We start from the raw sequence: 14,306 nt of genomic DNA on the forward strand, positions 1-14,306 counted from the left end.
AAAATATTTTTTCCCCATTTATTTTCTTCAGTTTGACGCAACTCTTAATTTAGAAATTGAGTGCTATGGAGTTACTCTTTCAAAATGTGAACATTGATTCCCTCATGTCTACTTTAAAATGTTTTACGAACTAACACTTACCCTGCTATTAGAACATTGATCATGTCTGTGTCTAGTACATTTAATCCTGTTGAATGGGTGTGTAATGCAGTATTGTGCTAATTTTACCATGGGTCAACATATGTGCAACTAAAACTCTTTTCTAGTAGCCTATTGTACAATCTAAGACGATTAAAAACAAAATTAAAAAATGGCACAATGACACTTATATAAGTACAGATTAAGTCATCTGCACATTAGGTCTTGATGACATTTGCCTCCTGCATGGAGGACATCACTAAGTGCAGGTAAACACAAAGGAAACTCCAACGTACATCAATTAATAGGGCACCAGAAAAGTTTCAATGCACCTTGGCAGCTATTAAAGTGTTGAACTTTATTGGATGAATGTGACAGGCACATCTCTTCTAGCCATGGTAGCCAAAATAATGGGCTACTGGGCATTTTTATACATCACCCTAAGCATGATGGGATGTTTTAATTGCTTAATTAACTCAAACCACACCCGTGTGGAAGCACCAGCTTTCAATATACTTTGTATCCTTTATTTTCTCAAGTGTTTAATTTTGGCAGTTGTGTGTGTGTGTGATCCATGTAAATTCATATATCGGTCAGTGCTAATATACACACCGTTCATGTTTGGGTTTTTGATCAGATTTTAGTATTCTTGCCCTGCTACTTAGTTGATAGTACAGAACACTGTAGAGAAATAAATACTACATATTCCCACTTTCTGCTGCTCCTCAGTGTGACAGATGTTCTAGGATTTTCACAGAAAATAGTGTAATGTATACCCAACTACACTTTCCAACAATAAGAGCCTTCAGCAAGTTCCTACAGCTGTGTAATGGCCCCTCCAATTCAGTCTTCTTTTGCCTTTTCTTTGGCTATTGAGAGCAGCCCAGTAGCAAGCTGCTCCTCCAGTTGGGATCCATCGCCCTCATTTTTGATTATCCAATCAAAATCCACTCCTTGGTCGAGCCCACATTCAGACTCTGCATCATCTATTCCTGCAGAGAGAGAGGGTGTGGTGTTGAATTGATTGTCGTTGAAGAGGTATTGTATTTCTCTCAAAAGTAAATAACATTATTACGTGATCAGAGTAGGTATTGCACCTGTTGTGAACTCCCAGCCCCTCTCCCTCCGTGTCTCTTCTGAGGCCTCCACCCGAACACAGCGAGACTGACTAGGATACTCCCTCCAGAACCACTGCAGGTCTGACAGACGGCGCGTATCACTCACAATCTGGGGCACAATAGAGATTAGAGAAAGTATAATGGTAGAGGACAATATATGATACTTCAACTGCTCATCAGGCAGTGTCTGGAAAAGTTATTTGGTCAGGTTCACCAACACTAAATATGCAGATGGTCAGTTTCTAATAGCAAGTAAGACCTGACTCAAAAGACTTGCGTTTGACAAATTGTACGTGGTGGGACTTGGCTTGTAGTGTGTTGCCCCATAACAGTGGATCAATTGAGAATTTTGTTATCTTACCCAGATAGGCTGCTGGGCTTCCTTGATGGCCACACGACAGAAGAACCCTGGGTCCTTCTCCCTCTGCTTCTCACCCCACTGGATCATGTCAGCACGGTACTTCTCCTTGTACTCACCTGCTCCCAACAGCTCATCAAAGTCCAATCCATGGTCCTGTAGGCATAGTGGGTAATATAAGGAGAGACAGTGGTATTGTTCCTCCATTCACTAGTAGTGGGTATTGTAGACCCAACTGGGCATGCAGGCTTTTGTTCCTGCCCAGCGCTTAATATCTGATCGATTATCTGAATTTGGTGTTGTATTAGCTGGAACACAAGCCTGCACACCGAGGATCGGCCAGGATGATGTAGCACAACTGTACACAAGTACCAACCTGTGCGTATTGCTGTTTAAGAGGACCCGAGAGACGCAAGATACAGCATACATCTGGACCTAGTCTGATAGAAATTAAACACAAATCACATTGTTAAACGAATATAACACGTGATAGAGCATTCAATTCAGCGATAATAGCTTTGATAGGTCTGTAAACAGTATGTCAATAGTACCTTTGGTGAATCAAATCCGTCACGTAATCTTTTCCAGATTTGCGTTTCCCGCTAAATAAAAGGATGAGTTTGGGTTCTACTGTCGCCATCGAAAAAACGTTGCAGCAACCAATTTATGTGTTTTGTTTTTCATACAGTGTAGCTAGCCTCTTCGTGTACAAATTAACCGTACCACATGCATTATGGTTGGTTGGGCTACAGTAATATACATATAACAGGCGCCATTAAATATAAAATGTGCTCATTTGATCGAATTTGTTAGAGAAAATATATATTTCAATACTTTTACTATATTGATTTATTTATTTAAAGGTGTAGTCATTCTTATAATTGATAAACTTTACAAATATGGGCAAACGTTGGTTAAAAAAACTGTCATGCGAGGTTTACGGTAACCATCGCCATCATATCATGGACCTTACCATTGACATGCGGAAATAGGGTGATCATATGAAATATAAAATATGTAATGGTTTCTTTAATGACGACAACATCAAATTGAATACGTGAATGCAAAATAATAGGGATATTGTGCTGATATTGAAAGAAAAAGTATTATAAATACGTAAAATGACTCAAGACAGTCTGACTAAGATCATGGAACCACCTACTTTATACTCAATAACCCTCTCCCCTTCTGTACCCTACTGAAATCAGGGCACAAATCAAATCAAATTTTGAAAACATGGCATCCACTTTACTGGGAAGGGTGTCATCAATATTTAGAACTGATTTAACCTTGCCGTTGAAGAGTCTTGTCTACAGACGGGTAAACATTGCCACCGAGATGAATGCAATAACTACCAAATCACATAAAACACGTATTTGTTGTGTAAGTTAGCTAGCTAGCTGCTAGTTTAGCAGCAGGTTGTTGTTAGTTGGCTAGCTAACTGTTAGGTGTGCGTCTATGGGAAAGCTGTGCAGCAGCCTACACATTATTTCCGATGTTGACAGACATGAGTGCATTCTGCAATATTTCTGGCATAGCTATCTACATTTGTTCCAGTGTTCTGCTACAGATACATTGCTGAGAAGTGTAGGGACAGTTGACGATATGACCACTTTAGTGATGTTCATGCAAGAGCACATACTAAACTAAATACTAAACCTGTGTAGGCAGCTTGCTGTGTGTTCTCACAGCCAGACATGTAACCATCTCAACCTTTCCTCCAGCCCCCACTCCACTGGGAATGTGAGCACCCCCACTGTTGGAGGAGTAGAGTGCATCAGTGGTGTGTATTAATATAAGTAATTGCTCTTACTAATGCATTTGTTTAACAGGAAAGACAACTCGTTTTTAATTCAATGGCCTCTATGCTACTTGTAGATGTGCAAGTTCAAATATAGCACAAGTACAAGTTCTTATATAGTGCAGGAGAACAGCAAGCCCGGTTAAACACCCCCCCCCAGATAAAGCAGCATCTCATGGCACAACACCTCTCCCCATGTGACCGAACAGTACTTGTGTGTATTTACTGACATGTATGTGTAACTGATAGATGCACACACACACACTACATGTTAAGTATTTTTTTGGTCTGTAATGTCTTTTTCTTTATGTGTCGGACCCCAGTTGGCGTCCGCTAATGGGCATCCTAATGAATCAAAACCAAATCTGTGACTCACAACATCCCTTTTCAGCTGGTTCAGTAATACACATTTTTGTGTGTTATCTCATTTACTCGCCTTAAACAGCTGTTCAGCAGTGGGACTAGGTCATTGAGTGAGACTGGACCCCCCCCCCCCCCCCCCCCAGCTAAATTATTTCCTGCAAATGAGGGATCAATGCTGGTCCCTTGGACTTACCAAGATAAAGTGGCCTTTATCACAGAAGGAGGAATGGGGTTGGGAAAAGGCATGACCACAGCACTGTCAGCACTTGGGTCAGAGTGTGTCATCGCTAGTAGGTGAGTGGGAACTTGGTAGTCAGTCGGGCCATAAATCCCAACTTTATAGGTCAACACTACTGCTGCCTTGCTCTCAAATTAGAAAATACATTTTTTGGGGGGACGTTTTGAAAAAGACTGCAGAGGAAATTACAGCCCAGACAGGAAATAAGGTACTACTACTACTGATCAATTACCCACATTGAATGCATTCATTATCCAAGAGTTCTAGATACTGATAAATCAGTATGAACTCTGCTTTAAGTAGTCCATGCTGTGCAGTGTGATGTTAGACCCCAAGTCAATTGAAGCTGCTGTGTACCAACTGGTGGAGGTTGCTGGTCTCCCTGATGTACATAGGTACAGATCAGAGACGATTTTGTCTAAAATGTGGTACGCTTCGCTGTTCTAGATGTACTGGTCAATAATACTCCATTTGCTTGGTAAATATCATCCTCCTCTCTTGTTCCTCTTGGTGGTGATCAACAACGCTGCAGGGAACTTCATCTCCCCGTCAGAGAAGCTGTCTGCCAACGCATGGAGGACCATCACAGACATTGTCCTGAACGGCCGGGCTTCATCACCCTGGAGCTGGGCAAGAGGCTGATACTAGCCGACAAGGGTAAGCACCAGAGCTATCTGATGGAGCCCATAAGCACAGATCTAGGATCAGCTTTCCCGTCCCCATTTAATTGTGTTGTAATGTATTGTGTAGTGCTGCCACCAGGGGGCAGTAAAGATTCACAATTTGCCTACAACTCCTGGACATTTGATCCTCAGTAGTATAACAAGTGAGGAACAACCCAGAACATTGGTGTGGATGTAAGTGTAACATGAATCTCTGTTTTCTATTTATGTGTAATATTGACAGTGATTGAGCCTCAATATGAAATGCTTGAGCACTTTTCCATTCACTTGGTCATAGTCTAGCATCACTCCAGTTATCTACTGCCCTTGTGCCCTAAGCTCCTCTTGGCTTTGCGTGCATGCACCCTCTCATTCATTCTCGGCCTCTTTTTTGTCTCCTCTCTCAGCTGTCCCTGGATAAAGGGGCAATGATATGTAAGGGGAGGATAGGAGAAGCCTTGACTCTCATGCATTGTTGTGCCTATGTATAATGTGTGTGTGTGTGTGGATAAGCTTTATTATTCATGTGAATATCCCAGCCCTTCTCTATTACTGTGGCTTTTCCATCTGCCCTCAGCAATGCAATTAGGCAAATCACAATTAAGCAATTACCTTGGAGTACAAAGACAAAAACATGCCATCACACTAGAGGCCCTATTCAATCTGATCTGATGTTTTTCCAAAACAGCCATTCTTCCAACAGTGCAAGAAAGCATATTTTAATTGATACCCAGGTGTCTGTTCTTCTTTCATACTATTAGGATTATTCTATTGCAGGGGTGCATAAACTTTTTGGCTTGACGGCCACATCGGGATTTTGAAATTCAACGGAGGGTCGCACATTTTTTATTTGATCGATTTGTTCGTCAAAATATATTTGCGAGCCAAAAATAATAATTTCCCTCCCTGTTCTATCGGCTACATAAATCTAAATGTGCTTTTATCACAGTACAAGAAAGTTGTTTTGTATTTTCACCTGGCAGCTTGGCTCCAAGCTTTGATTAAGTAGTCTCACAGACAAACTATCTCCTTCCACTACCCCATGTCATTTGTTTTATTGATTCAGAAATTACTCTTGACTCGTGTTAAATCTATTGCAGTGTAATCTGGCCCACAACAGCCACCGTGTTTTATGAAAGGGAAAGGGGGACACCTAGTCAGTACAACTGAATGCATTTCAACTGAAATGTGTCTTCCGCATTTAACCCAACCCCTCTGAATCAGAGAGGTGCGGGGGGCTACCATAATCATCATCCGTGTCTTCGGCGCTCGGGGAACAGTGGGTTAAATGCCTTGCTCGGGGGCAGAACGACAGATTTTTACCTTGTCAGTTCAGGGATTCGATCTACAGTAGCAACCTTTCAGTTACTGGCCCTACGCACTAACCACTAGGATACCTACCGCCCCCTGAGCTGTGCAGGATATAAAAGCCTATTGAAATGTACAATGACTAACTGCAGCTCTCAGGTCATTGGAGGATCAAGTCAGCCTATGACAGTCTAATGAAGAGAATAATTAATTGGTTTGAACTGGGATCAGTTGTAAATTATAGGGATGTACATGATGACACATTGACACATATTGCTGGGCATATACTGTACATATTTTTGTTTCTTTGTGGTATTTACACACATTGTGTTTGTAGGTGCTGCGTTTCTGGCCATCACCGCCATCTACGCAGAGAACGTCTCTGGATTTGTGATTCCCAGCGCGGCTGCTAAGTCAGGAGTGGAAACTCTGTGCATGTAAGTATTTACAAAGAGGCACTACCAAAAACCTACCACCGGTTTAGGACCCGTTTCCCTGTCCTAAACCAACCTGTAACCCCTATTACTAGTCTCCTTAACAGAGGCAGAATTGCACCCATCACACGTAGACATCCACACTGGCCTCATTTGAAAAGATTTGGCTCTCTCACTTATCAAATGCCTTATGAACACTAATGCATTTTTAAAGAGAAGCAGTCATTAGCATAACGAAGGTCCAGGAACATTTAATTAACATTAAAGTGTGTCTCTCTCTCCCGATCCCCCTCCAGTAGGATTTAGACAATAATGAAGACGGATGGGGTGTGTGTGTATGTACCTTGTTCGTTCATACACGTGTGAATCCATTAGTGGGTGTGAGAACCCAATAAAATCCTAAATGGGACCGACACCTTTCATGTGAAGACAGGGATGCTCTTATCAAATGAAGAATACACCTTCATAATGAACCTCTGAGGGCTTTTGCCGAAAGAAAGATCCCACTCAATATTAGTCCGTATCAATCCCGTTGAAAGAGTTAATGACACTATAAGGTTTCCCCATAAACCCAGGGGCCTGGGAATGATAAATGGGGGAACTATTCGTGTCTCTCACAATCACGTCCCTTTTGTACCTTGAAATGTTTGACGTCCAATACAAGTGACCGCAGTGTGTGTGTGTGTGTGTGCGGGTTCCAGACTAGCTGGAATGCCATTTAAGCTTACGCTTGAATCCAAAATAAAGGAAACACTTGAGTAAATGAGGGATAAAGTCTATTGAAAGCAGGTTGTTCCACCCATGTGTGGATCCTGAGTTAATTAAGCAGTTAACATCCCATCATGCTTGGGTGTCATGCAGAAAAATGCCTGCTGGTTGTCCAGTGATGTTGAAAGAGGGGTCTTAAAGGAGCATATGGGGTTTGTGTAGTGGCATACTGGAGAGTTACCTGGTTGGTCCATTCATGCAGTCTTTTTTTCCTGTGTGAATGAGCGCTATTATCCGATAAAGGACCCCCCCCCCCCTATATGAATTCACTCACACCAAAAAAGTGACCCCTCTAGTTTGTGAAGGCAGCAGCAGCCAAATTCCATGCTCATTTATTGCGCCAGGCATCTCAGGGGAGAGCGAGCCTATTTTTAGATCCTACTCTTTCATTACAGTTTTTTTGTGCGGAGCGTTTCAAGAAACTAGAGGGAATGAATCAATTCAACAAGCACCACCCTCGGCGCCTCTCACTATAATGTTCCCAGAATGACATGGAATGACTAAAGCACTCCTGGCATCTACTTTTTGGCACCCCAGCTTTTTCTGCATGAATAGTCGAGATGTATTTTGTTTTTAGGTGCAGCTAGTTACCCTCCAATCATATTAGACTTAGACTGAAGGCCCCATTTATGAGTGATTACCTATGAGAATATTTAGGAGGTAGTGCCTCACTCCTAGGCCCAAGTCTAAACTGATTCCTTGAGCCTACACTAGACCCTCTTTATTAGAATATGCAGTAGTGGTAGTTCTTGATGTCTTTTTCTTCCTTTTTTCCTGTGTGTGTTATTATATGTGCATATGTAAACAAACTACTGTTTGTTTCTCAGGTCTTTGGCTGCGGTGTGGGGGAGGTACGGCTTGAGGTTTAATGTCATCCAGCCAGGACCAATCAGAACCAAGGTAACAGACACAACTCTGGCATGAATCTTTACAAATATACTGTGTTGACATAAAAAAAAAAATAATAATAATCTTTAAATCTTTCCCTTTCTAGTCTTATCTTGGCTTGTGAATGTATAATTAGCTATGTCTTGTGACCTCTTCTCTTTGTGTAGGGGGCCTTCAGTCGTCTCGATCCTGCGGGCATGTTTGAGAAGGCCATGATCGGCAGGATACCCGTGGGCAGGCTGGGCACGCCCGGAGAGATTGCCAACCTGGCAGCCTACCTGTGCAGTGACTATGCCTGCTGGGTGTCTGGAGCGGTAAGAGAATGTGTGTCTGTCTGTCTTGATAAGCTAAGCAGGCAGTGGAGACCAATCACTATGTTAGCTGAATGCCTGCCTTGCAGAATGGGTATCTGGAAATTGCAGATGTCAGTAAGTCCTTCACTGTAAATTACATTCAAAGTGCACTAGGATTAACCAATGCAGGTATAGGGATGGACTATGGCTAAGGGAAAAATGATGACTCAACATTCACATAAATCGTGTTCTTCTCTTTAGTTGTGCCCATTCTCTTATATTTACAGATCTTACGAATGGAAGTTGGAGATTGTCTCCATGGCAGGAGAAGTCAATGATCTGAGGAGGGTGTGTGCTGGAACTAACTTAGTAAACCCTGTTCCACTGTCAGGACCGGAACTTTAACACTAAAAAGTAATATGAACATAGAATGATAATTTGAAGGCATTGCTACCTTTTGCATAATCTCTGTTCTGTTATGCGACTAGCTATTGATTCAGTAACAAGATTGCAAGTGAGCTGTTGTGGAAATCAGCCTCATTTTATGACAGATGTTAGTTTATGGATATGTGGGTCAGGTTGTGCTAGTTTTAACTTGCTGTGTTGTGTGTGTCAGGTCACTAAGGAGCAGTGGGCTATGATGGAGACCATGATCAGGGGCACCAAGGGATCCTAAGAAGTCAAGATGGGAACATGATACTAACTCTACCACTGTTAATGCTCCAGGGAAACACAGACACACAGGTACTGTACACACAGACAATCTTTCCCTCTGTTTCTGACCGACAGTTGAAGTTGGAAGTTTACATACACTTAGGTTGGAGTCATTAAAACTCATTTTTCAACCACTCCACGAATTTCTAATTAACAAATTATAGTTTTGGCAAGTCGGTTAGGACATCTACTTTGTGCATGACAATTGTTTACAGACAGATATCACAATTCCAATTGGTCAGAAGTTTACATACACTAAGTTGACTGTGCTTTTAAACAGCTTGGAAAAAATCCAGAAAATTATGTCATGGCTTTAGAAGCTTCTGATAGGCTAATTGACATCATTTAAGTCAATTGGAGGTGTACCTGTGGATGTATTTCAAGGCCTACCTTCAAACTCAGTGTCTCTTTGCTTGACATCATGGGAAAATCAAAAGGAATCAGCCAAGACCTCAGAAAAACAATTGTAGACCTCCACAAGTCTGGTTCATCCTTGGGAGCAATTTCCAAATGCCTGAAGGTACCACATTCATCTGTACAAACAATTGTACCCAAGTATAAACACCATGGGACCACACAGCCCTCGTACCGCTCAGGATGGAGAACCGTTCTGTCTCCTAGAGATGAACGTACTTTGGTGCGAAAATTGCAAATCAATTCCAGAACAACAGCAAAGGAACTTGTGAAGATGCTGGAGGAAACAGGTACAAAAGTATCTGTATCCACAGTAAAACGAGTCCTATATCGACATAACCTGAAAGGCCGCTCAGCAAGGAAGAAGCCACTGCTCCAAAACCGCCATAAAAGAGTCAGATTACGGTTTGCAACTGCACATGGGGACAAAGATCGTACTTTTTGGATAAATGTCCTCTGGTCTGATGAAACAAAAATAGAACTGTTTGGCCATAATGACCATCATTATGTTTGGAGGAAAAAGGGGGAGGCTTACAAGCCTAAGAACACCATCCAAACCGTGAAGCACGGGGGTGGTAGCTTCATGTTGTGGGGGTGCTTTGCTGCAGGAGGGACTGGTGCACTCCACAAAATAGATGGCATCATGAGGTAGGAAAATTATGTGGATATATTGAAGCAACATCTCAAGACATAAGTTAAAGCTTGGTCGCAAATGGGTCGTCCAAATGGACAATGACCCTAAGCATACTTCTAAATGTGTGGCCAAATGGCTTATGGACAACAAAGTCAAGGTATTGGAGTGGCCATCACAAATCCCTGACCTTAATCCTATACAAAATGTGTGGGCAGAACTGAAAAAGCATGTGCAAGCAAGGAGGCCTACAAACCTGATTCAGTTACACCAGCTCTGTCAGGAGGAATGGGCCGAAATTCCCCAACTTATTGTGGGAAGGTTGTTGAAGGCTACCCAAAAGGTTTGACCATTTAAAGGCAATGCTACCAAACACTCAATTAGTATATGTAAACTTCTGACCCACTGGGAATGTGATGAAAGAAATAAAAGCTGAAATAAATCATTCTCTCTCTCTTATTCTGACATTTCACATTCTTAAAATAAAGTGGTGATCCTAACTGAACTAAGACAGGGAATGTTTACTAGGATTAAATGTCAGGAATTGTGAAAAACTGAGTTCAAATGTATTTGGCTAAGGTGTATGTAAACTTCCGTCTTCAACTGTAGAACAGAGATTATATCATGTCAGGGAATATGGCTACAGGATCGACACACACGCACAAACACACACACCCCACCACCACACTCTGAGATTCTACAGTTGTGGCCAAAAGTTTTCAGAATGACACAAATATACATTTTCACCAAGTCTGCTGCCTCAGTGTCTTTAGATATTTTTGTCAGATGTTATTATGGAATACTGAAGTATAATTACAAGCATTTCATAAGTGTCAAAGGCTTTTTATTGACAATTACACAAAGTTAATGCAAAGAGTCAATATTTGCAGTGTTGACCCTTCTTTTTCAAGACCTCTGCAATCCGCCCTGGCATGCTGTCAATGAACTTCTGGGCCATATCCTGACTGATGGCAGCCCATTCTTGCATAATCAATGCTTGGAGTTTATCAGAATTTGTGGGTTTTTGTTTGTCCACAAGGATTGACCACAAGTTCTCAATGGGATTAAGGTCTGGGGAGTTTCCTGGCCATGGACCCAAAATATCAATGTTTTGCTCCCCGAGCCACTTAGTTATCACTTTTGCCTTATGGCAAGGCACTCCATCATGCTGGAAAAGGCATTGTTCATCACCAAACTGTTCCTGGATGGTTGGGAGAAGTTGTTCTCGGGGGATGTGTTGGTACCATTCTTTATTCATGGCCGTGTTCTTAGGCAAAATTGTGAGTGAGCCCACTCCCTTGACTGAGAAGTAACCCCACACATGAATGGTCTCAGGATGCTTTACTGTTGGCATGACACAGGACTTATGGTAGTGCTCACCTTGTCTTCTCCGGACAAGCTTTTATCTGGATGTCCCAAACAATCGGAAAGGGGATTCATCAGAGAAAATGACTTTACCCCAATCCTCAGCAGTCCAATCCCTGTACCTTTTGCAGAATATCAGTCTGTCCCTGATGTTTTTCCTGGAGAGAAGTGGCTTCTTTGCTGCCCTTCTTGACACCAGGCCATCCTCAAAGTCTTTGCCTCACTGTTCGTGCAGATGCACTCACAGCTGCCTGCTGCCATTCCTGAGCAAGCTCTGTACTGGTGGTTCCCCGATCCCACAGCTGAATCAACTTTAGGATACCATCCTGGCGCTTGCTGGATTTTCTTGGGCACCCTGAAGCCTTCTTCACAACAATTGAACCACTCTCCTTGAAGTTCTTGATGATCCGATAAATGGTTGATTTAGGTGCAATCTTACTGGCAGCAATATCCTTGCCTGTGAAGCCTTTTTTGTGCAAAGCAATGATGGCGGCTTGTGTTTCCGTGCAGGTAACCATGGTTGATAGAGGAAGAACAATGATTCCATGCACCACCCTCCTTTTGAAGCTTCCAGTCTGTTATTCGAACTCAATCAGCATGACAGAGTGATCTCCAGCCTTGTCCTCGTCAACACTCACACCTGTGTTAACGAGAGAATCACTGACATGATGTCAGCTGGTCCTTTTGTGGCAGGGCTGAAATGCAGTGGAAATGTTTTTTGGGGATTCACTTTTTGCATGGCAAAAAGGGACTTTGCAATTAATTGCAATTCATCTGATCACTCTTCATAACATTCTGGGGTATTGGCAAATTGCCGTCATACAAACTGAGGCAGCAGACTTTTTGAAAATTCATATTTGTGTCATTCTCAACACTTTTGGCCACACCTGTACTGGCTACAGCACTCCCTGGATGAAACTGGCTTCTCATTGGTTGAGAAACCTGTCCGTTCCTACGATTGACTTGGTATTTTGCCAAATGTAACGTGTATCATTTGTTTTTACAGTGATGCCTTGAAAATAATTAATTCTGTTCTTTAAAAAAACATGTTTCAATGGCCTATCTAAGTTGAACTCCAGTAATGCTATTCATTGCTGTTAAGTGATTGTCTTGTGCTCTGTGTGTACAATACGTGAGCTTTACATGGATTTGTCTGTATGGAGTATGTTGAATAAAAGACAGGAGACATTTTATTTGTCTCTGATACATTCTTATATAATTCTCAGCCACCTAATGTGACATCGAGCGTTCGATGGATTGACACTATTCATTTCCTCCCGAGCTGCTCTATCATTATTTTAGTTACTCGGACAAATCAATAGTCTAAATGCTGACATAGGCTTGTATGGATCTAATACACTGCTAAGCTGTTATAAATAAATAACCAAAATAAGATGTTCTTGGTCAGAAGTGGGATTTGTAGCAAGTTGAAAAGCTTGTCAAATGCATAATCATTGATGAACCGTTTAAATGCTTCGTAAATGTGTTTTAATATTCTTTGAAGTAATCACTGATATGCCAAGGCTTCATTGGTGAAAGTAAAAGGATGGAAACACAGCCTTCACGCATCCAATCACATACCGATTTGTTACCTCAAGGAAGGATGTGATACATTTTGACAACCTTGGAATTGGGCCTAAGCCTTTTATCGGTGCACCATACGTGACGCTAAATGAAAATGTCGCCAAACGTGAAGTAGCCCATGTCTCATTGTCAGGCATAGCGGGGAGCTGTCTTACTGTGATGTGTAGGCATTGTGCCAGTGAGATACTCTACAGAGACACAGAGAACCCTACTCCCTCCCATCTCTATTTGTATTGTGCAAGTCACACTACTGTTATCTTTCATACTCTCCATTTCCTCCCTGTTCTACTTCCCCCTCCTTCTTTACCTCCTTTAACTCTTTCCCTTTCATTCCTCTTCTCCCTGTCTGTCTGAACCCCCTCCCCCACTCATCCTTACATTTTCTATTTCATTTTCCTCCCTTCCTGTATTCAAAGCCTTCTCTTACAGTTGGAGCGTGGTGGATTGTCAGGTCATATTTCTCCTTTCCGCCACCAGACCTTGTCCTCCCCCACTGAACAGAGGGTGCTTGACTGTGTCTGATGCCATAGGACAACACCAAACAACCACAACGGAGGAAACGTCCTTTCAATCCAACACAAAGCACCAGTTCACTGACCCTCCTGCTAAAGCTGTGTGTATGTGTCTCACATTTTTGGAATATCTCCAGGATAAACACTATTACTCTGATTGTGGTGTCAGCAACACTTAGCTGAGAAAATGAAATGTGGTGGAGTTTTATTTACCTTTCCTATGAGGTTTGTGGAAATGTCAAATTAAAAAAAACTACAATTCCATCTAGTTATTCCTATGTCATCTTTAATTGTGTTCAACCATTGTCCAATTTGTTTGCAGAATCTCCATTGACCATGCTTTTAAGGTCAGGGGTATGCCTGTTCTGTGCCGAGGGAAACAGGCATCAATGTATAGAGTGGAACAGTACCTTGCTTTGATTAAGTACAATTAGCTCTCCCATAATGCAGCGTGTTCCCCTCTTCCTACTTCATACCCCTACCCTTTCACGTACCAGAGTTCCATTAGGCACAGACACACACTTCACACCTGCTACATTTAACCTTTACTTAACTAGGCAAGAGCATAATGCAGCTAAACTCAGATAAGCCATCGCTATACATTTACCAACTCGGAGAGAGATGCCAGCAGCTGCCCAATTAGGAGATAAAATCATCCTGCTGTCTAAACTCTCACTGCATAGTGCGAGGGGACAGAGCACTGAGCAATGCCTTTAC

At 42.1% G+C, this 14,306-nt stretch overlaps 1 protein-coding gene and 1 pseudogene across 1 annotated transcript; one reads left to right on the forward strand and one right to left on the reverse strand.

The window, feature by feature from the left end:
- Positions 1-6: 6 nt before the first annotated feature.
- On the reverse strand, positions 7-2,498 carry pmvk (phosphomevalonate kinase). Its single transcript, XM_021593461.2, has 5 exons — positions 2,166-2,498; positions 1,991-2,054; positions 1,618-1,770; positions 1,236-1,365; positions 7-1,130 (listed from the first exon to the last, which is right to left on the reverse strand). Exons 1-5 carry the CDS (start codon positions 2,252-2,254, stop codon positions 982-984), a joined length of 585 nt encoding a protein of 194 aa, XP_021449136.1. The 5' UTR covers positions 2,255-2,498; the 3' UTR covers positions 7-981.
- A 1,740-nt stretch (positions 2,499-4,238) lies between these two features.
- On the forward strand, positions 4,239-9,217 carry LOC110513748 (annotated as a pseudogene).
- Positions 9,218-14,306: the final 5,089 nt, after the last annotated feature.

The sequence above is a fragment of the Oncorhynchus mykiss genome, chromosome 3 (assembly GCF_013265735.2).
Source record: "Oncorhynchus mykiss isolate Arlee chromosome 3, USDA_OmykA_1.1, whole genome shotgun sequence".
In the NCBI taxonomy this organism is placed as follows: Eukaryota; Metazoa; Chordata; class Actinopteri; order Salmoniformes; family Salmonidae; genus Oncorhynchus; species Oncorhynchus mykiss.